Below are 19,217 nucleotides of genomic sequence, written 5' to 3' on the forward strand. Positions count from 1 at the left end.
AATAATAATAATAATAATAATAATAATAATAAATATCATTGATAAGGTTAAGATCCAAGATCTAAGATCTTAAAAGAAAAATTGTGAATTAGATGTGTAACAAGTTCTTATTAATAACTTGATATATTATTTTTTAAAAGAGATTCCATCGAATTTTTGATAAATTAAAAAAAATTATGTATTTTAATAAACATGATTACATTTGTTTTGTATACATGATTACATTTTTTTTTTTATGTATTTTAATAAACATGATTACATTTTTTTTGTATACATGATTACATTTTTTTTTTGTGTTGCACGTGTAACCAATTTAAGAGTAAAATCTCTCTTATTTCTTTTCTAATTATAACAATTGAAAGAAAAAACCAATTCAAGTATTGAATGCGTGTGTATTATATATTAAATGGTTCTAAAATAAGAAGGAACAATGTTATTATCATAAGGTTCATATAGAGTTTTTTAATAGTATTAGTTATAAATGTGGTTGACAAATAAGGGATCCACTTAACATCAACATTGAAAAGATTGATAACTTTTTTTTAAAAAAAAATCTCATTTCAGATAAATAGCATTATTCAATTGGAAAAATGGCTGGAGATTGGGTCACATGGTAAGTAAAAGGTAGGGTATCCTGAGCCGAGGAGCGGAAGCACTTAACCCCAAACAACAACACTAGTAAATCCCCTTCCCAAACAGACCCCTAGGAACCGGAATTTCCCCCATTCCTATTCAAACTCCCAAGACAGCGCCAACTTTCTCTTCAACCTGCACTTTAGAGGCTAATTTCTACCGATTCGCATTAAAGGTACTATTATACTTAAAAATTACTTGATGGGCATTAATGGGTTTCTGTTTTTCTTTTATGGCTTATTTCTTTGATTTCCATGATTGTTGTGGATTTCACGACATAAATATATGTTCTTGTGTTCTTGAAAGTGTAATTTCAATTTTTTTTAATTAGAATATTGGAATGCAGAAACTGGTATCTTGATTTTGTGACTTCGCTTGGGCATTTGGAAGAAAAAGAAAGACTAGGGCAATGACTACCCGTGTGACGCAGACGCCCCTGATAATCCAGGATGAGAATTTGGGTGTCAGTCGCAAAAGTATTCCTCGGATGTTTTTTGTTATTACATTACAACTTGTATGATTTTTGTATCCTAGGTTGAGGAATAATTTTCTTTTTTTTCTTCTTTTTGTAGAGGTTGGTTTTGATGGAACTGTCAAGAAATCTAAAACAGCGACGAAAAAAAGTGGAGGATTTGCGTTGGGAAATCGAAAGGCACTCGATGATATTACAAACAAAGCAGTTGTTCGTCAAGAAACATCTTCTCGGAAAAAGAATGTGCAAAAGGAAGAGATCAATAATGTAGCCGAGGAAAGATTTTTACACGATCACAGTAAATGCATTGAGGAAAAGGAGGCCACATTGATTTCTTCTTTCCTGGACCTGGTCCTTCCTGGGCATGGTAACTATATTACGATATGCACAATCATCATGAACATTTGCTCAATTTCATTTCAGTTTTCAACCGTGTGAAAGTTCTTCCCACCAAAAAAAAACAAAGTGCGAAAGTTCTGTGCTTGTAGTTTCTATATTTATTTCCCCTTTTTGAATATAATGGTTACTCTATAGTATTCGAGGTCGTTGGTTAAATGTGTTCATCAATTTTATGTGGTTGAAAGCATTAAGTGGTTTTTTCTTAGTAAACTGACTCAGCTATGTATCTATTTTATTCTAAAGCCATATTCTTCAACTGTAGTTGATTTTGAGATTTATCCCGGTTTTTTTTTTCTGAACTTTTTTTTTGTTTGTCTGCAGATTCAGTATCATCTTCTGATGAAAATCCCGAGGTTAAGCAGGTGAAGGTTGTCCTTATGTTAAGTTGATTGCCCTCGTATAAGAGATCTAGAAATGGTTTTGCTTTTGCAAAGATCAATATATGATCATTCAATGTTGAGGATGTTATACGTATTGTATCGAGCTAACTATCGGTGAACTGTTAAGATTGTCTATTCTTTCTCAGAGAATTGATAGAATCGGACCTGTTCTGCATAGTTGCCTCATCAAGATCAGCGTTTTGTATTTTTTGCTGATATGCTTTTTTTTTCCTATCCTGTAGACTGATCCTGTTAGCCGCTTCTATCCGGAACAGAAAGAATTGGCGATACCTGTGTTTTCTGATTTGTTTGAGTCTTCAACTCAGTGGCACTCTCCTCCATGCTCTCCTATTCACTGGGACTCTCCACCATGCTCTCCGTTTTCATGGCAATTTGAAGCTGTTGAATATGAGCTGAAGCCAGAAAGTGATGTTTGAAAGTGACTTATTCCCTCCCTTGTATGTCGTCGAGATGTAATCTAGAATTACTGTTTTCAACCGTTTCTTGGAACAGATTAATGATCTGTGTTCTTTTTCTCCATGATAGCTGTTTGGTTCTTTTCTGCAAGAGACAATGGTAATCAGAGTCGGTTTCGGTTGGTGGCTGTATTATCCGTTCAATAACGAAGACTTAAAACTGGACTAATAATCAAGTACTTTTGACATTTTGGATTGCCAGGACTATGCAAAAGCAATCTGTTTTACTTCAGCCCTCGTCCCATGATGAAATCTACTTCATATTTGGACGTGTATCAATTTTTTCCTGTTTATGTTTGCTTGGTACATTCGGTGCTTGCTATACTTTCGAAAGTATATAACATCGCGCATTTAACCCTAGAGAGGGTTGATCTAGTGATAAGAAGGTTTGCTTTCTTTTTTGTTTTCTTGGTTCAAATTTTGGGATAAATTTCTAGAAGAATTAATTAGATTTTTATAATTATACTAGATCGAGTGCGCTTTTAAAGATCCCTTGAGGAGGGCTTCAATCTCAATTGATCCATGAACTGGTCCGAGAGTATTTTCACCATCAAACAAAAAAGAAAAAAATACCTAGCATTTGCTTTTGTATTCACTATATAAGTAGGCACATTGAGGTCACGGAATTCGTCATCGTAGCTCAACAGTATCAAAAGGTTGTAATTTCAGGATTTGAGCCTACAACCTGTTGACTCCCATTGCTCTATAGAATAGCTAAAAAAGGACCTCTTACGCAGCTTGAGCTTGGCAAAGAATCCAACAGTCATTTCTTCACCGGTAAGTGCTAAGCCGATGAAAAACCACGAACACAAGGACGAGCCCGTGGTGGGATCAGCTCCCACACCTTTGCTGCTGATCTGTCTTCATTTTCTTTCTTCTAACCTATAAAAGACAAATGCTGATACCGCTTTGGCCATGTAAATCAAATTATGGATAGGCCTGTGGAGACAACGAGTGCCGCTATCTTAATGGAAATGGAAAGGGCAGTTTCGAATATAAGAAAAGAAAACGACTACGAGGGAAAAAAATAAATAAACAAAGCAAACATCAAGGTGTCGGACACCTATGAAAATGGCAATAACCAAGAAATTTCACAAGACTACTTGTTAAGCTGCTTCTGAAACCCCAAACATCATATCGGAAATTTTATGTTGAAAGAGAGAACTACTCGCCACCACAAGTTGCATCCATCAGCTCGAAGGTAAACGAAGTTGAACCACATATCCTTGTGACAAGAACGAAGCGAATTTGTTCATGCTTTTAGTACAAATCAATATGACTTCCCACAATGTATCAAGCTCCCGGCGCCCAGGAAGAGACCAAAAATGGCTGCACTACCAAGTGTGGTTTGTCCAATGTATCTGATCTTCAAAAGTCCTGGCACCTGCATTTTTCCAAACTAAATAATTAACTAATGAACACTTACGAGGGAATGCAAAGAAAAACAGGTTGTTTTACATTTAAATTCCTTTAATACAGCATATCTAAAACAAGATGACCTGCACAAATAAATCAAATGGTATTTTAATCTAAAGAATTGGCAGTTAACATGGATTGTTCACTAACTGGGCAGTGGGGAATCTTTTTTAAGGCAGCCAGTACCGTATGACACCACTAGTCGCTATCAACGGCCTTTGAGGGCTGTGGGTTTCACAAAATCCACCCTGGAATGCAAACAGACACCCAGCACCAGTGGAGGCACCAGGCAACGGATCTTTCTAAGCATCCCAGGGCTGATTAAAACCTCTAACCCGACTGGAACAGCAAAATGAGTGTCACAAAAACCAGGGCACACCACTGTCTTTTGGCAGTTTCTGACTTCCTGTTTTAATTCATAGTTTATGGCAGGGGATGAAGGGGATGCAAGTAGAGAAAAGGAACATACATACATGGAAACATGAACTTAAGGGAAGCGATGGTCATAAAATTCAAGTTTCAAGTTGATGTTCCATCTCTTTCTAATAGTACAAGTATACTTAAAAAAATCTAATTTAAGTTAGCATGCACAATATGCAAACAAATTAGGGGTTGTTTGTTTTTGTGGTTGAAACCACATTTTGTGATTTTTTGAAAAGAGTTTTTTTTGCATGTTTTTAGATCGTTTTGATGTGTTGATGTTAAAAATATTTTTTTAAAAAAAAATATATTATTTTCATGTATTTTCAAGTGAAAATAACTTTGAAAAACAACCGCTATTATACTCTCAAATATTATCTAAGTTACATAGAAAATCTCATCCACTCAGATTATATTTCAAAAGAAAAGGACAACATCAGGGTACATAATTTCTATTTCAGTAAAGAAAAAATGAGTGGTCAAAAGCACATTTAACAAGTTCTCAACACTTAAAGAGTGAATTTTGGTATCAGGTCAGACGATCTACCTTATACCTGACTGCCTCATATGTTCCATAAACAGCACCTGCAGAGAAATTACATATATCAGATGAATAGTTGAAGCAAACCAAACTATAGTTTCGACAGTGAACCAAAAGGATAAATATATAGGACAGAATCTGTATGAATTGAAACTATCTTATTAAGATTGTCCACTAGTTAATATATTTCTTTTCAGCATATCCACAAGGAAATCAATGGTCATGGCTTAAGGGGGAATTCCAAAGGTATAATGATGATGATAATGGTGTGAAAAAAGCAAACACCAAGATAGTTAAAGTTCCATAATGTAAAGCATACAAGTGCACACTTTTAACTTGCACCAGTGAACTAAAGCTTTTCCACAACGTTTTTCATCTTTCTAGAACATGTGTCTGCCCTCAGCAGGCAGGTCACACCACAATAACCCTATAGTTACAGTATATAATGTTTACACTGAATTGTTTGCTACAAGTATCCCTAGAAATAGAAATTTAAAACTTAAGCTACAATCTAGCTATTTTATTTCTCTCGATTATCTTCTTAAGTTCAGTATGGAATTGTTGCTTCCTTATGATTCTTTCCAGGTATTGTATAATTAAAAGACTTCAGTCACAGTTCTATTCAACCAACTCTAGTCCAGATTTATTTCTTCCAGTTCCTTCAGAACAACCTAATGCAGGAGCTTGCTAATATATTATTATATTCATTTTGCTTAATGACTAAGGAGATGATGCAGCATCTTAGATTATTTATTATATTTTTTTTTGCTTAATGACTAAGTAGTCACCTTTACTAATAGCAAAGTTGTCTCAGTGACAAAGAATCTCCCTAGAATAGATAGGTTGTGAACATGAGCTAAAGGGAACTTTTGGTGAAATTCTACAGTATGCATCAAAACTTGAGGTTCTTATAGCCTTTTAGTTTAAACCATCCTTGTTCCAGCTCCATTCTTACTTCTTTCTAGCCTTTGTTGGTTAGGCTATTGGTGTTTCCTCCCAACTCACAAGCACTTCTAGAGACTTTGCACGGGTAAAGCCAACAAAAATTAACCATGCTATTTTAGCTACACTTGTCAAGCCTCAATTGAAGAACACGGGAGCCTCCCAATTTCGAATCAAGAAAGCCACCACTATTAGGCAGCTGGGAATATCATCAAGGGCGCCCCCATTTTGCAAACTATCCCATGACTTCCATCCAATACCATCTTGTAACAAAAACTCATCTGCACAACTCCTGAAATCACAAGTCCTCTCGATCGCAGCTTTCAGTGTCTTAAAACCAGTCTTTTCATTAAAATCATGCCCTTTATAGTACACCTAAAACCAGTCTACATCTTCTGATGCGCGATTTCTCTCACTAAAACATTCCAGAGAATAGTGAAACAAATGACATTAAAATCAACTTTTGCACACATTATCAGGAAACAGTTCCTCAATCCTCCTTCCCAAAATCAAGCAATAACACAGATGGTAGTCCAAATATTAAAAATTTTAACAGGGTTGCGATGCCTTAATTTAATTCAATTGGCTTCACGGGTTTTGTGTGTTTGTATGATAAGATATAAAGATAGACTTTAGAAATTGAAAATAACAACAAATTAGGGGCATTAAAGTCCCCATAAGAAACAATACGCCGATAACAAGAAAAACTTATATTAATCAAAAACAGAACAAGAATATGTTTTAGGGTTTATGATGTAAGAACTCACCTACGGCGCCACCAATAGCACCTCCAACCGCAACGCCAGCTGTTACACGAGCCAGACAAGTATCCCTCGCCATTTCAGGATTGCGAGAGTTCGTGTTAATGTAAGTATTTGATTGACTGAGAGTGAAACCTTCTTGAGGTTTGGAAACGACTTTGTATTCAGTGGTGACTATGTTTATATATGTTTTTTTTTTGTTTTTTTTTTTATCATATGATCGTACTATATTATTCAGCTATTAAATAATATTTTTTTCAATATAATTGTTTTGAATTGCTTTAATCTTATAAATGAAGTAAAATTTAAATTTATAGATGATATAGAATAGAAAGAAAAAGAATTTTTTTTTATTATTGATAAGGTTTAATCATGGTAATAATGTGATATAAAATAAAAAGAAACAAATGAAGAGTAAATAAAGAGAGAAAACAAATTGATAAATAAATAAAGTAAAAGGAAATGAGTGTCAATTTAATAATATATCCATAACACGTTTATAATTTTCAACAAATTGATTTGAATTATCTATAAGTAAATATTTTAAGTATTTATTAAGTTAAAATGTTTGGTTTTTAAAATCTGAATAGTTTTGTGTAAAGCCTGATATATAGTTTAGAATTAAATTATTTTATGCATTTTTAAAATGTATAAATAAATCCTGATTAAATATAGTGTTAGTAGCTAGTGTATGTGTATTTGTTGCATATATATATATATATTGAAAATAGAATTATTAAAAAATTCACATAAATTTATTTACCAATATATATTTTTCATATCATATGTTATCATGAAAGAAATCACATATTTCTTGCGAAAATAGAAGTAAAAAGTATCATTGTGTACTATAATGTTTGTACACGTGTGCAAAGAGTGTTACATGAAAAGAAGGTTTTGTACTGGTCTTGCTAGCTTTTGGCATGTTGAACTTGTAATCATTTTGTATTTTCCAGCTGCGGCTTTTTGTACAGGTTCGTGGCCTTGTTTGAATTCTTCAAATAAATGCGGTTGTGTTTTTTAATTGAAAATTTTGATTTTTTTCTTAATTAATTGTTAAAAAACCACTGCCCTTCCTGTTTTTTAATTGAAAATTTTGATTTTTTTTTTTTAATTGTTAAAAAAACACTGCCCTTCCTACAAATCTCTCAAAATAAAAGATTCCGTTGCCGGGAATCGAACCCGGGTCTCCTGGGGGAAAGCCAGATATCCTAACCGCTGGACGACAACGGATTTGTTTAGGTAATCTCTATTTATTGTTATATAATATTTTATTAAATTGAATCTACGCATTACCATTCTTGCCAGCTAGTCATCAACTATATCCTTAAGATTCATCTTTATCTTCTTCTATTTTGTTTATTAAATTCTGGGTGAACATATATATGAATGGTGACTATCCAACATTGAAAAGGAATGAAAAAAAAGAAAGAGATGCCTCTGTATAAAACGTATCTATAACGCACTGCTCTAGATTTTTGGATTACAGGTGGTTTCTATGTGAGCTTCTGTGCTTGCAGACCAGTATAAACATGGAGGTAAATGCATCTTCCCGAACCTATACAACTCCCTAACAAACTGGTATCAGAGTTAAGGGTTTGGTTTTGGATTAGTGATAATTGTGGGTGGGCTCTCATCGCTCTGTCGGGTTCTCATGAGTGAGCATGGAAGCTAAGCTCCACTTAGTTCCGGATATCATGTTCAAATATTCCAGACATTTATATAAAAGGAGATTTGTTAGGTTTATATACGAGAGAAAAACTATCTTATGTTCAAAATTAATGAGAAAAGAGAGGTGTTTACATGTAAGATGGATACATAACTCATTAGTTCTAGACTTTTGAATTGATAAAAAAATAAAAGAATTATATTTTGATAATTTTATCGGGGATGTATTAGAAAGAGAAAAGAATAATATAATGATAGGTACAATAAACATTTCAAATCTGTTTTTATAATTATTATACGATAACAACGGGTAAAGTTTAAAGATCTTGGAAACAATCGGATCAATGATGTTTTTCCTTTCTGGTTAAGAGTACTTCTGAATCTGAAGGTTCTCCTCTCGACATCTAACCAGTTCCATGGCGTAATAATACCGAAGTGTGACGAAACAGAGTTGAGTTTCAGAAGTTGCACATCATTAACCTTTCTCGAAATAATTTTTCTGGTCACCTCACTACATCCTCAAATGGATAGAAACGAAGAAAGCAGAAGCAAATCAATCAGCATATACGTACAAGATCTCAACGATAAACAAAGGTACAGAACAAGAGTTTGGCAATATCTTAGATTTCTTCATGGCCATTGATCTTTCCTTCAACAAATTTGAAGGAGGTATATTCCACAGCTCGAATCATTGGACCTTTCTCAAAACAATCTCCCAGGAGAGATTCCTAAACGAATGGTGCAACTTAATTTCCCTGCTGTATTCAATGTCTCTCACAACCACCTTAGCGGACCCATACCACAACGGAAGCAGTTTGACACATTTCTGAACGATTCATACGAGGGAACCCAGGTTTGTGCGGGAAGAAATGTGAAAATCGAGGGGCTTTGCCATCCCCGTCAGTACCTTCAAGTCCTGTAGATGATCAACCCTCGGATATGTGTTAGGATATGGTTGTGGGCTGATAATTGGGCTTGGACATGCTGTGGCCACGATAAAATGTGATTGGCTTATGAAGACTTTCAGGGTAAGACCACATAGAACGAGAAGATGAATTAGAGGGAGGAGACTCAGAAATGGAAATTCTAGTTTCTTGCATTAGAATAGAAAGATGGAAAGGTCCGCGAAGATATCCATTTATTGCCAGTAAAGATGGCTAACGGCAATTTCCAGGGATGATTGGTGGTCATCGGACGGACCTTTCTTGCCTGCTAGCATCTCTAGAATCCAAAATCTCAACCTTTCAAGTTACAGTTGAGACGGACTTGATTGAGTGATAAAAGGCGCAATGGCAAAGATTTAGCAACCACGTCCAAGTATATAGCACCGGACAAGAGTACTCTTGGATAAAACTGAAGAGTGCAGGTAACAAAGTTTATAATAAGAAAATAACAAAAAGGATAAGCGTGCCCAGAAGCTCAAACTCAAATTTAGGGTGAATTAGTTTCATCAATCTCATTAGTGATATATTTGAGACTTACAATAAATCGTGATCTTAGATTCTTCGAAACTTGAACTCAAATAAGACAAATCTGAAGAGACATCCAAATAAGAATGTGCATGGCATCTACTAGCAACAAACCTGAGCTGAATTCATGAACCAGTTAAAAGAAAATTCCTGTAGTACGTTCTCTTATGAATTTACATGGCATCTGCTTTTTTTCTTAAACATGAGCAGCAACCTAATAAGAATTTACATTTCTCAACGTCAACTCCCCAAACAACGTACATATAGGGAAAAAATTGGAAACATGAAAAAATTCAAAACACAGTGGAAAAGGACTAAAAAAATGACAGAAACAAACTTTTCAAGAGCTCCCTCTTACACCAATACTTGCTGCTTGCTTTTCTAAACTCATTAGAAGGATGGAAGACAAATCTAATTAGCGTGGAGATGCCCATCCTTTAGGTGAAGCGCAGAACTGGAAAACAATCTGGGTTTCATCTACAGAGATTGTTTGTGCATGCTAATGAGTCAAATCCTCGCTCCCAACACCAACGCTTGACTTGTCAATCATACGCACATTGTACTGTTCATATACCCTTGCCCTATTTTCTGTCCACCATTGTTCCGCTTGTTTCTCAGTGAACCGCTTTCGACTGCATTTATAAATTTGATCACAATTTAAAATTGCACCACTGGAACCATGACCAAATTCATTTCTAGAACTCAATTAAGATGTCACAAATTACTGGGAAACTGTATGGTTATGATTTTTATCAAAAAACAAAAACATGAAGACCTCCAGATTTGTTCCATGGCATATGCAAGAAAAGAATGCAAGGTTGATAGGACCAAAAATTGTCTAATGTCTTTCCATCACAACTCAATTGTGGGATGAGACTGCTATCAAAGTTGTTTTCAAGTTGAAGGCGGAAGCTTAATTAAGCAACCGCACTAAAATAAGAACCTGCTTTATGGCAAGTTAGAATTTAATAGAGACAAATGCGCAATATGCTATTAGAGATGTGAGCCTGGGCATGTAACCACTGACTATACAATCTAATTGATCAGAGACATTTGGGTAAGATTTGGATAGCCAAACTGGCCTGAGAACAACGCACCTGAATCGCACTCGCTTGAGATCCTTAATACCTCCAGGTTGGGAGGTGAGTGTTATATATACACCAGGCTCATCTTGCTCGACCCATTCAGCTTCATGTCGCAATTCACCTTCTTTGGTTCTGCTTCCATTTTTTGTTGTTGCTTCCAAATGGCCTTGTTTGTTGTGACCTGCAATGCGGTTGCTGGTGAACTGGTTATGCAATCCATTTGTGTCTGGTTCTTGGCATGTGATTTGACCATTCAAACGGTCAATAGCAGAAACATCGTTGGAAGTAGGACTGGATCCAAATGAAGTAAACAAAGGTGATTTGATGCTTCGGCCCATTCCCACAGGTAGTCTTTCAGCCATGTCTTTTAACTATTAAGCATATAAAACAAAATTAATCATCAGCAAAAGATGCATCATTAACATAAAGTTGCTACAAGCGGGCATGATTAGCAACTATCCAACTGAGCATTGTCAAACTACTTCTTGTTGCAAGTACAATAGACAATTGTTTTCATGCTAGTTATGATAAAGCAAAGCATGCAAGTATTCAATTTTCAGATCGATATTTTCCAAACAGCATTTATCTTCATTTTCATGGGTTCAAAGTTGCATTCCATGAGCTCCTATAAAGAAAGGTTAATTTCTACAACTAGGAAATGAGAAAACCCGATTAAAAACAACAAAGAGAGCATAAACCAAGTAAAAGAAAATCTAGGTATGTTTAAGCAATCCATAGTCAATCATACTGATGAAGATGAAATCCATCTTACTTGTGCAGTAAGAGACTTGATCACTTCTTTTGCTGCTTTGCATTTAGCAGTCTCTTCTCCAGCAATGGCTATTGCTTCCTTCAGCCCTATGGTTGTTCTTTCCAGCTCAACTTCTTGAAGCTGGGCTTTTCGATTAAGACTTTCCACCTGAGAGACCATTTCAATAAGGTATAATAATGAACAAGCGAAATAACCAAGCACATGAAAACACTGAAATACCAGAGGTTTTAATCTTAGGTGCTCTCAGGCAGAAATTCCAAAATATCATAATTAGGATTTTAAATTTTAATGGCTGATAATCTAGTCACAACAGAAACAGCCAAGTCAATCCCTGTCATGCCTGTTGTATGAATGACCATAAACTAGTCTGCAATTATATACTATGTTTCCTTTTGAAATCAAATGGCAGGTAGCTTCGAGAAACATAGACTGATCAACATCAGAGATCACTTATACAGGCAGGTAGCTGCAGTGAAATTAAAACCACTAGCATTTCATGTTACTTGTTTGTCTTTCTTGGCCTTCAACAGTGATAAAGAACACATAGCCAAGTTATTCACTACACAATGGCATAAAGTTGGATGGAGATTTGAGGTTCAGCAATACAGAGCCGGGCAGAAAATGAATGCAGTAAACAGAGTATGCTTAACTAAAAAAGTTGTGCCATTTTGATGATTATCAGCTATTGAGAAAAATATAAAACTGAAACACGCAATCCTTTGTGTTTTCAAACAGTATCTAGTACATATGGTTAGCACAAACCATGAATGAAAAAGGTTATACTGAAACTAGTGCATATGGTTACCACAAACAAACCATAAATAAAAAGGTTATACTGAAACTAGTGCACTTTGTCATATGTACTTTCATACACTTCCAGAATGCTTCACCAATTTTTGAAGGAAAAATAGAAGAAAAGTCCTCGGAATTAATTAAATTACATGGATATGTGATTGAAAAGAATGAAAGTACATACCTGTGCTCTTAATTTAATAACTTCTTGGTTAAGGCTCTCATTTTTCCTTTTAGCATCATCCACAACAATTTTTGGTGAGGTGAGTCCACCCAGAGTTGGGGTCGGCGTTGTTGATCGTGTGGGGCTAGGTCGTCTAGATATTGGTGATGTTGCTCGAGAAACAATTCTTGATCCAGGAACAGAAGCAGAAAAAAACTTCTTTGATGAACCAAACATAGGATTAAAAGATTTAGAAATATTAAGTGCTCCCCACTGGGAGCCTCCATTTGGAACAGGTGACACCCTGCTGCTATTGAATTCAAGTTTTTTGTTTCTCTTGGATCGGCTTTCTGCTTGCTTCAAGGATTCCATTGATGAAAATCTAGCTAGTTGTGCACGAGACCTGAAGTCCAACTTCTCATCTTTATCAATAAACTCGCTTGGCCCTTGATTGACACTGCCTCTCCTACTCACAGAAGATTGAGAAGAAGCATCAGTCTCAATTGCTTTTCTTAGTTTGTTATAGCAATTATCACAGACACGATAAGCTTTGTTTGGATTTGGTGCCATTGAAGCCTTGAGAGACTTCTTGCTGCTGCATGAATGACAATAAACAAGTCCACAATTATAACAATTATGCCGCTTCCTTGCGAAATTAAGTGGTAGGCGGCAGCCAGAACACATAGACTGATCAACACCAGAGACCCACTTATGAAGGCAGATAGCTGCAGTAAAACTAGTACCACAAGCAATACTTTTTACTTGTTTGTCTTTCAGGGCTTCCACCAATGATGGGGAATTTCTATCATCTGTATCCCCATGGCCTAGTCTTCCATTTGCTCCCTTGCCCCAGGTGTAAACTTCAGTTTTTGAAGTTAAGACTGCAACATGATAAGCCCCACAAGCAATTTCCTCAACAAAACTCTTGGAGACTTTTCCTTCAACACGAGTTGGGAGCTTTCCGTCAGCTAGTGGATTGCCCAGCTGACCATAAACAGGACTGCCCATTGTATACACATGGCCAGAGGTGGTTCGTGCAACTGTCAGACTATGTCCACATGCAACTTGGCAAAAATTGGGGTCAACAAGAGCAGCAACACATGTAGGAACCAACTTTGCTTCCTTGTCACCATGCCCAAGTCGTCCTTTATCTCCATCGCCCCAGGTAAACAGTTTCCCTGAAGAGCAATTGCTGGAACTTGAATTTCCAACCATGACTTCTACAACTGCAGCAGTATGCCAAACACCACAGGCAGCCTGAACAGTGCGGAGCCCCTTAAGAGATTCCACTTCCCTTGGTAATGAAATGCTTTTTCGATCTCCATGACCCAGAACACCAAATGTGCCATCACCGAAAGTGAATAGTTGCCCAGCAGAGGTCACCACTGCAGTATGCCAGGGTCCACAAGAGATGGAAGAGACATGTATGCCTTCCAAGGGTCCATTCACTCTTTTTGGAACCCAGTGACTCACCTCGTTTCCATGTCCTAAAAGACCAAAATTATAAGTTCCATCACCCCATGTGTACAGATCACCAGAAAGTGTTACAGCACATGTGTGGTACTCCCCACATGCTACGAGCTCAATATTTGTATTACTGAGGGCTTCAATAAGTTTAGGATGCAAAACATCAGAATCTACACCATGCCCAAGCCTGCCCCCAGATTCCTCACCCCAGGAGAAAATCTCTCCTTGCTTGGTCACTAAGGCTGCATGATGTCCACCACAGGCAATGTTCTGGACATCAAGTACAACTGCAGATTCCAGAGCTTTAGGAAACAAAGAATCCATTTTTACACCAAAATAACTTCCAGCTCTATGAGTTCCACCGCCTAGCACACCATCCCCCGTTCCTTCACCCCAAATGAAAACATCCCCCAACGCACCACCATCATCATGACCAGAACCTTGGCTCAATGAGCTAACAGCACTTGATAGGCTAACTCTAAAAGCATCCATTGCCATTGCCTTCATATGACCATGTACACTGTCCGAGCCTCCAGATGATAAAGAATGTACTGAACCACTAGCAGAGTCTGAAGGGAAAATACCTTTTGGGGGAACAGCATATAATACCACATCAGAAAATGCTTTATCCAAACCATTCTTGGGGGGACTTTCGTATGGACTATGAAGGCGGTGGTGATCTGCATCCTGAATAAAGGTAAAGAATATCCCTTGCGTCATCAACAAATTGAAGTTGGGTGCGCACAGGGAAGATGTAAAGTAGAGAAGTGTACCTTCTGCGAACCGTCATTACTACCAAATGGAGAATTCAGAGGGGAGCTTCTGCGAGTATACGTCCTAGGGCTGTTTGCCTCAGATGGAATTCCATCACTCCTTGATTCCGTTCTCCATTTTCGGTTATGACTGCGTGAAATTAATGCTTTTAAACCACTAAACCATACCTCAGCTTCGTCTTTGTCCTTGCAAATCTGGTAAGAAAGATCACATCATCAGATTTACAATAAATTCAAAACTAAAAAGCTGTTTAAAAATGTTCCTACCTGTCATGACAGGTAAGTCACGGTAACGATCAAATGGATAAATAGGAGTAGAAATTAACTCATAAATAGAAGAGTGACGACAGCAAACAAATTCTTACCAAATCCAGTGATCTGTCATTATAAATAAGAGAAAACGACTGATACTCCTTCTCAGGGCGTGGATACCTTTGAAAGATTGGCTGGAAAAAATGGACCATGTTAATCAGTACAAAACAAGAGGAGGAATTCTTTTGTGGATTCATGAAGGCATATATGAAATTTGGAAACAAACTATTCTAACACAAACAATTGCATGGGAATAAAATTTGTAGAAGGAATTGTCATGATACTGCAACAGATGATCCTGGTTGAAAAGCATAGCTGACTGGTTGTGGTGCACCAAGTGGGGAGAAAGTTAAAAAGGAGAATACTTAAAGGGGGCACTAGTTTGGCAAAATATAGCAAAAGGGGCTTCTTCTCTGGTGCAATGGCAAGAATCCTGAACCATGAAGTGCATGCCTTAACCTCAAGGTTATTTCAGGCAGATATAGTGGAAGATGGGGCCACTTGCAGATCACCCTAATGGGACTCCATTTTATTTGGACCAGCACTAGGTAATGATGTTTTATGGACAAAATCAATGAAAAATAAAAAAAAAATTACTCTGAGTGAGCATTTGCATATGTGGATTAAAGATGCAATAGTTTATTATTGGAGCACCATAGCCAGCTCTATGTCAACCAGGATAAGTTCTTGACAACAAGTAATATTGCATTTAGAAAGTTCCCTATACATTCTAATAATGCTCTAATTAAATCAAAGGGCTTTCAAAGGAAGAAAAGAGAGAGAAGCAAGAGTAACAACATTAGATTCACAGGTAGCTCTAAAAATTATAACAAGCAGTCTGCATGTAGCTGCAGTCTATAAATAATGTCAAATTCAAGGAAGAGTATCTAAGTAAACCACAATAATTTCAAATCAAGAACTTACTGTTCGCTGCCCGGATATGATTCTAGATACGTGAATTAGTTGGAGAAATTTCTCCTGTTTCCCAGAGAACCATATCAAAACAGACTCATCCTGAAAGCAATGCACATTCAACCATTTAGAATTTCTAGTAGGAAGAATCTAATTAAAAAAATAAGGCAAAGACCGATATGCATCAGAACATGCTGGGTGCGCCCTAAATGAAAAAAAAGGGAAAAAAAAAGATTAAATTGTTGAAGACAGATGTACCAGCACCTTACAAGAAAACCTAATCCCCTGCCCAACTGGGCCGACCTCATAAATAAATTAACTTACATTACAAATTTCTTGCACGGACAATATAATGGAGGTTTAGTTTTTGTTGAGCTGATTGTCAGACTAAAGCAATGATGATAATGAAAGAGAAGGGCGGGGGGTTGGAGTGCATGTATCAAGAGACAAATATTAGTAAAACTTGGACCAAACTTACATTGGAAAGGCGGAATGGACAGAACTTTGGCTTTCCCCTTCTTCCATACTTGAGCAGGTAAGCCCCTTTCTTTAAAGCTGTGATGGCCTGTTGTAAAGATCATTCAAGAACCTAAATTATGCATGTCCGGCACATTCTTAAGCATAATATTACTAGCAGAAAGCTAAATGAAAGTGAAATAGTAAATGCCATATTCAAATGGCTAAAAGAAATCCAAAGAGATTCATACAGATTTGAACAAGGTTGGAGGGTGAAAATGAACAGTATGTCTAACAAAAATGCACTTCACAATCATTTCAAAAATTTAGAGAGACAGAGAGAAAAGAGACTAAAAGCACAGCACAGCAAACCATCTGGGAAGATGTCAAATCTAAGTCTTAGTGTAGCAGCTCATTTTGCAAGAGATTCAATCTAACCCGTCAGCCTTCTCAATCAATATAAAAGCACCAGTATAAATTCAGGATATCAATATGTTTTTCCTTTACTGCCTGAATAAAGATGATTAACAGATTTGAACCCAACCTGGATTACTCTCCTAGGACATATATTTCCACACCACACTTAACCTGATCACATCTATAATACCAAAAGAAAAAATTACAAGAGAACCTAGGATTGGACAGGAGATGAGAAAGTCAAGTTTTTCACTTCAATGTCAACTAATTATCTTCTGATAAATGTCCTCATAATTTGCATTGACTTCTCCCTGTCCTAATTTCAACACCGATACATTTCTTAATTTCCTACTCGCTCCACCACCACCAATTCCTTGCCCCTTCATCCTTTCATTAAGTTCTCAACAACAAAGCATTTCTTTGCAGAAAAATCTAGAGTAACACCACCATTCCAGCCCACAGTTGTTTAACCATTCGGATTCTAAACTCTCTCCTCAACACTGACAAAGCCATTCAGATTCATGTAACAAAGCAAACAAAGCCTTATCTAACCATGACCCAGAAACTGTCGACATACAATAAGCATTTCTCTTAATCCCACGAAAAATTCTGTTAAACCATTAATTTTCATAAATCACCTTAATCATCCGAATAAATTCAACTAAACGATAACAGAATAAAAAAAAAAAAAGATAAAAAGATAAACACAAAAAAAAAATTAGAAGAAATACCTGTTCGGTGTCTCTTTCAACATGTCCAGTTCTACCAAGATCCGAAGCCATATCACCCCTTAACATTAAATCCCCAACAATAAAAACCCAAAAAAAAAAAAGAATCTAGTATTTCAAATTAACCATTTTCAAAAAAACCAAACCCTTCCATCCAATTCAATTGAAAACCCTAAGAACAACAGAAATCCACACTCACAGCCAACTCAGCTCGACCATCAAGATCACTCAATGGCTGAGTCACCAGCTCAATCAGGTCCAAAACTCACAGAAATTCTTTCACTTCAGAGTAACTTCAATTTGAAGTTCATAACAATAAATGGGGTGAATGCTTAACCAATCTGATAAAATATAGGAGAAAAAAGAGCGAAGTCCAGTGATTTTGGAGCTCGAAGATAAAACTAAGTGTCTATTTCGATAAAGAGAGAAAGTGAGGGAAAATTTACGAAAGCAATATATATATTCATCTGATAATTGAAGTTTCTATGTGCAAGAGAGAGACCAGAAGCTTTTTGCTACTTTTTTTTTCCTCTCTCAAGTGAGGAGTAGTGCTTTTATTTTATTTTATTTTATGGAGCTCAAGGGAAGACTGAAGAGAGAGAATAAAGAAATGGCAAAAAAAGTGGAGTGGGATAAACCCTCAAATTTAATTTGACATTTAGTTTTTTTCCGCTAATTGATGTTAGTTATGCTATTAGTTACTGTTCTTGTTTTCATCTTCTTTTTCTTTTTGTTGTCTGTTTGGTGTCTGAGAAAGTGAAAGCTCGGATTCTATTGACTAAAAAAAAGTGAAAGGGTACTGGAGGCTTTGCTAGTAAGCAGTATTTTACATGAACAGTCAATTTGAATTATCCATTTTTTATTCTTTTTTATCCGTTTTTCACTGCGATTAAAGCTAATTAACTACTAGTCTACTTCTACTTTACCAGAAAAGCGGGTGTTAATTAATCCTCTCTGGTTTTTTACCTTGATTTTTCCATTGGCAATTGTAATTTTTTTCTTTTTAACTAATTATAACAAAAGTTAAAAGAGATTAATATTTTTCTGTATATATTAAACGATGAGACTATGATTTTGCCCTTGATTGGCAAAATTAGTTGGCTTTGTTTTTAGGGCTGGGAGGCATTTTGTATAGTACCCATTTGTTATTACACGAAAGAATGACGTTAGATTGTTTTTTTGCATTTTTATTTACACAATATAATTATTTTATTATCCTTGATATAAAAAACATATTAAATTTTTTTCAAGAGATTTTTTAGTTATTGACTTAATTTTTAAACAATTAAATTACATCATTGCTCTTCCAATGCAAAACACTTTGCCTTTATCTCTTACATTTAGTTATTTTAATAATTGTTTGGTGTCATTAAGAATACTATGGTAATATTATAAATAAGTAAAAAGATATGTTCGAACGACATATGTGATGTTATCTTATTCTCAAAACCTTTCTTATAAAGTGACTATCAAAATTTCTTGACATCTCTTTCATCTACAGGCAGCATATGTAACATAATTATTATCGATGTGGTGAATATAACCTTGAAAAAATTCAAGTTAGTCCTTAAAATTTGTTGATCTTAAAATTCCATCCTTTTTCCTATTTATTGCAATTTTTCTTATTTACAATAATTTATGAAGTTAAAGATTTTTTTTAGTCTCACCCTAATAGATATTTTCATCTATCATATTTGGTTGTCATTTTTTTATCATTATTTATTTTATTTTATATAGTTTTTTCAATTTTATTATTCTTGAGT

At 35.8% G+C, this 19,217-nt stretch overlaps 3 protein-coding genes and 1 non-coding gene across 8 annotated transcripts; 1 reads left to right on the forward strand and 3 right to left on the reverse strand.

The window, feature by feature from the left end:
• The first annotated feature begins 582 nt into the window (after positions 1-582).
• On the forward strand, positions 583-2,592 carry LOC105110633 (uncharacterized). 5 transcript variants are annotated; one of them, XM_011005758.1, is made up of 6 exons: positions 583-808; positions 980-1,109; positions 1,206-1,472; positions 1,826-1,883; positions 2,127-2,342; positions 2,431-2,592. In XM_011005758.1, exons 2-5 carry the CDS (start codon positions 1,043-1,045, stop codon positions 2,299-2,301), a joined length of 567 nt encoding a protein of 188 aa, XP_011004060.1. In that variant the 5' UTR covers positions 583-808; positions 980-1,042; the 3' UTR covers positions 2,302-2,342; positions 2,431-2,592. The 5 variants fall into 5 exon arrangements, with proteins under 5 accessions (XP_011004060.1, XP_011004037.1, XP_011004051.1 ...); XM_011005735.1 differs by having other exon boundaries at positions 1,826-1,872; XM_011005749.1 differs by having other exon boundaries at positions 2,127-2,592.
• A 733-nt stretch (positions 2,593-3,325) lies between these two features.
• LOC105110622 (reactive oxygen species modulator 1-like) lies at positions 3,326-6,632 on the reverse strand. Its single transcript, XM_011005714.1, has 3 exons — positions 6,447-6,632; positions 4,744-4,781; positions 3,326-3,744 (listed from the first exon to the last, which is right to left on the reverse strand). The coding sequence occupies exons 1-3, from the start codon at positions 6,517-6,519 to the stop codon at positions 3,631-3,633; spliced, it is 225 nt and encodes a 74-aa protein (XP_011004016.1). The 5' UTR covers positions 6,520-6,632; the 3' UTR covers positions 3,326-3,630.
• A 969-nt stretch (positions 6,633-7,601) lies between these two features.
• On the reverse strand, positions 7,602-7,673 carry TRNAE-UUC (transfer RNA glutamic acid (anticodon UUC)). The gene has a single exon. It is a non-coding gene; the product is annotated as a tRNA-Glu (tRNA).
• A 1,942-nt stretch (positions 7,674-9,615) lies between these two features.
• Positions 9,616-18,055, reverse strand: LOC105110613 (uncharacterized). The gene is made up of 9 exons (XM_011005705.1): positions 17,458-18,055; positions 16,332-16,418; positions 15,866-15,955; positions 14,995-15,075; positions 14,630-14,824; positions 12,411-14,543; positions 11,435-11,581; positions 10,675-11,033; positions 9,616-10,209 (listed from the first exon to the last, which is right to left on the reverse strand). Exons 1-9 carry the CDS (start codon positions 17,521-17,523, stop codon positions 10,077-10,079), a joined length of 3,291 nt encoding a protein of 1,096 aa, XP_011004007.1. The 5' UTR covers positions 17,524-18,055; the 3' UTR covers positions 9,616-10,076.
• Between the last annotated feature and the right edge of the window lie 1,162 nt (positions 18,056-19,217).

The sequence above is a fragment of the Populus euphratica genome, unplaced genomic scaffold (genome assembly GCF_000495115.2).
Source record: "Populus euphratica unplaced genomic scaffold, PopEup_1.0 scaffold3.1, whole genome shotgun sequence".
NCBI classification, from domain to species: domain Eukaryota; kingdom Viridiplantae; phylum Streptophyta; class Magnoliopsida; order Malpighiales; family Salicaceae; genus Populus; species Populus euphratica.

Coding starts and splice junctions, on each gene's coding strand:
- LOC105110633 (XM_011005726.1), top strand. CDS start 1,043: ATGACTACCCGTGTGACGCAGACGCCCCTGATAATCCAGGATGAGAAT. Junction 1,473..1,825: donor CCTGGTCCTTCCTGGGCATG/GTAACTATATTA, acceptor GTTTGTCTGCAG/ATTCAGTATCATCTTCTGAT. Junction 1,873..2,126: donor CCGAGGTTAAGCAGGTGAAG/GTTGTCCTTATG, acceptor CCTATCCTGTAG/ACTGATCCTGTTAGCCGCTT.
- LOC105110622 (XM_011005714.1), bottom strand. CDS start 6,519: ATGGCGAGGGATACTTGTCTGGCTCGTGTAACAGCTGGCGTTGCGGTT. Junction 4,782..6,446: donor TGCTATTGGTGGCGCCGTAG/GTGAGTTCTTAC, acceptor ATTTCTCTGCAG/GTGCTGTTTATGGAACATAT. Junction 3,745..4,743: donor ATGAGGCAGTCAGGTATAAG/GTAGATCGTCTG, acceptor GGAAAAATGCAG/GTGCCAGGACTTTTGAAGAT.
- LOC105110613 (XM_011005705.1), bottom strand. CDS start 17,523: ATGTTAAGGGGTGATATGGCTTCGGATCTTGGTAGAACTGGACATGTT. Junction 11,582..12,410: donor TTATTAAATTAAGAGCACAG/GTATGTACTTTC, acceptor ATGGTCTCTCAG/GTGGAAAGTCTTAATCGAAA. Junction 10,210..10,674: donor CTCAAGCGAGTGCGATTCAG/GTGCGTTGTTCT, acceptor TTATAAATGCAG/TCGAAAGCGGTTCACTGAGA.